The sequence below is a fragment of the Camelina sativa genome, chromosome 15 (genome assembly GCF_000633955.1).
Source record: "Camelina sativa cultivar DH55 chromosome 15, Cs, whole genome shotgun sequence".
NCBI classification, from domain to species: Eukaryota; Viridiplantae; Streptophyta; class Magnoliopsida; order Brassicales; family Brassicaceae; genus Camelina; species Camelina sativa.
In genome coordinates, this window is record NC_025699.1 from 10,527,131 (window position 1) to 10,527,550 (window position 420).

At 36.7% G+C, this 420-nt stretch overlaps 1 protein-coding gene across 1 annotated transcript in view; it reads right to left on the reverse strand.

Annotated features, from left to right (window-relative positions):
* The window catches only part of LOC104746348, a 1,175-nt gene that overhangs the window by 529 nt on the left and 226 nt on the right, over window positions 1-420 (reverse strand). Inside the window, exons 2-3 of the mRNA XM_010467804.2 lie at window positions 248-338; window positions 90-155 (exon numbers count right to left, since the gene is read on the reverse strand). Of these exons, the coding sequence (XP_010466106.1) occupies window positions 90-155; window positions 248-338 (157 nt within the window). The remainder of the gene's footprint in view (window positions 1-89; window positions 156-247; window positions 339-420) is intronic.

A 420-nucleotide genomic window follows, 5' to 3' on the forward strand; every position in this document is an offset into this window, starting at 1 on the left:
AAAAAAAAAAAAAAAAAAAAGAGAGTCATAAGGCAAATTAATTCGAGGAAAAATATATATAAGGGAGGAATCAAATCTCTCTATTATACCTACGACAACTCCCCAAGCCAATCCTACAACTGGACGAACTATCCTCCACTTTCGAATAGCCGACTCTGCAATCACAAAATTGATCAAAAAACAACAATAATATCAAAATCGGTCTTGTTTTTCTCCTAAAAACAAAATTACATGTCGAAACCCCCACCTATACCATCAGTGATGCTATCAGGGCTAGAGCAGAAATTGCGGGATTGGCGAGACACCACCGCTGATCTCCCACCTCGGTAGAAGTGACCCTGTTAAGATTTCGGTCAACCAACGATGATCGGAAAAAAAAGAGAGGGATAGATCATAAAAAAAAAAAAAAAAAAAAAAAAA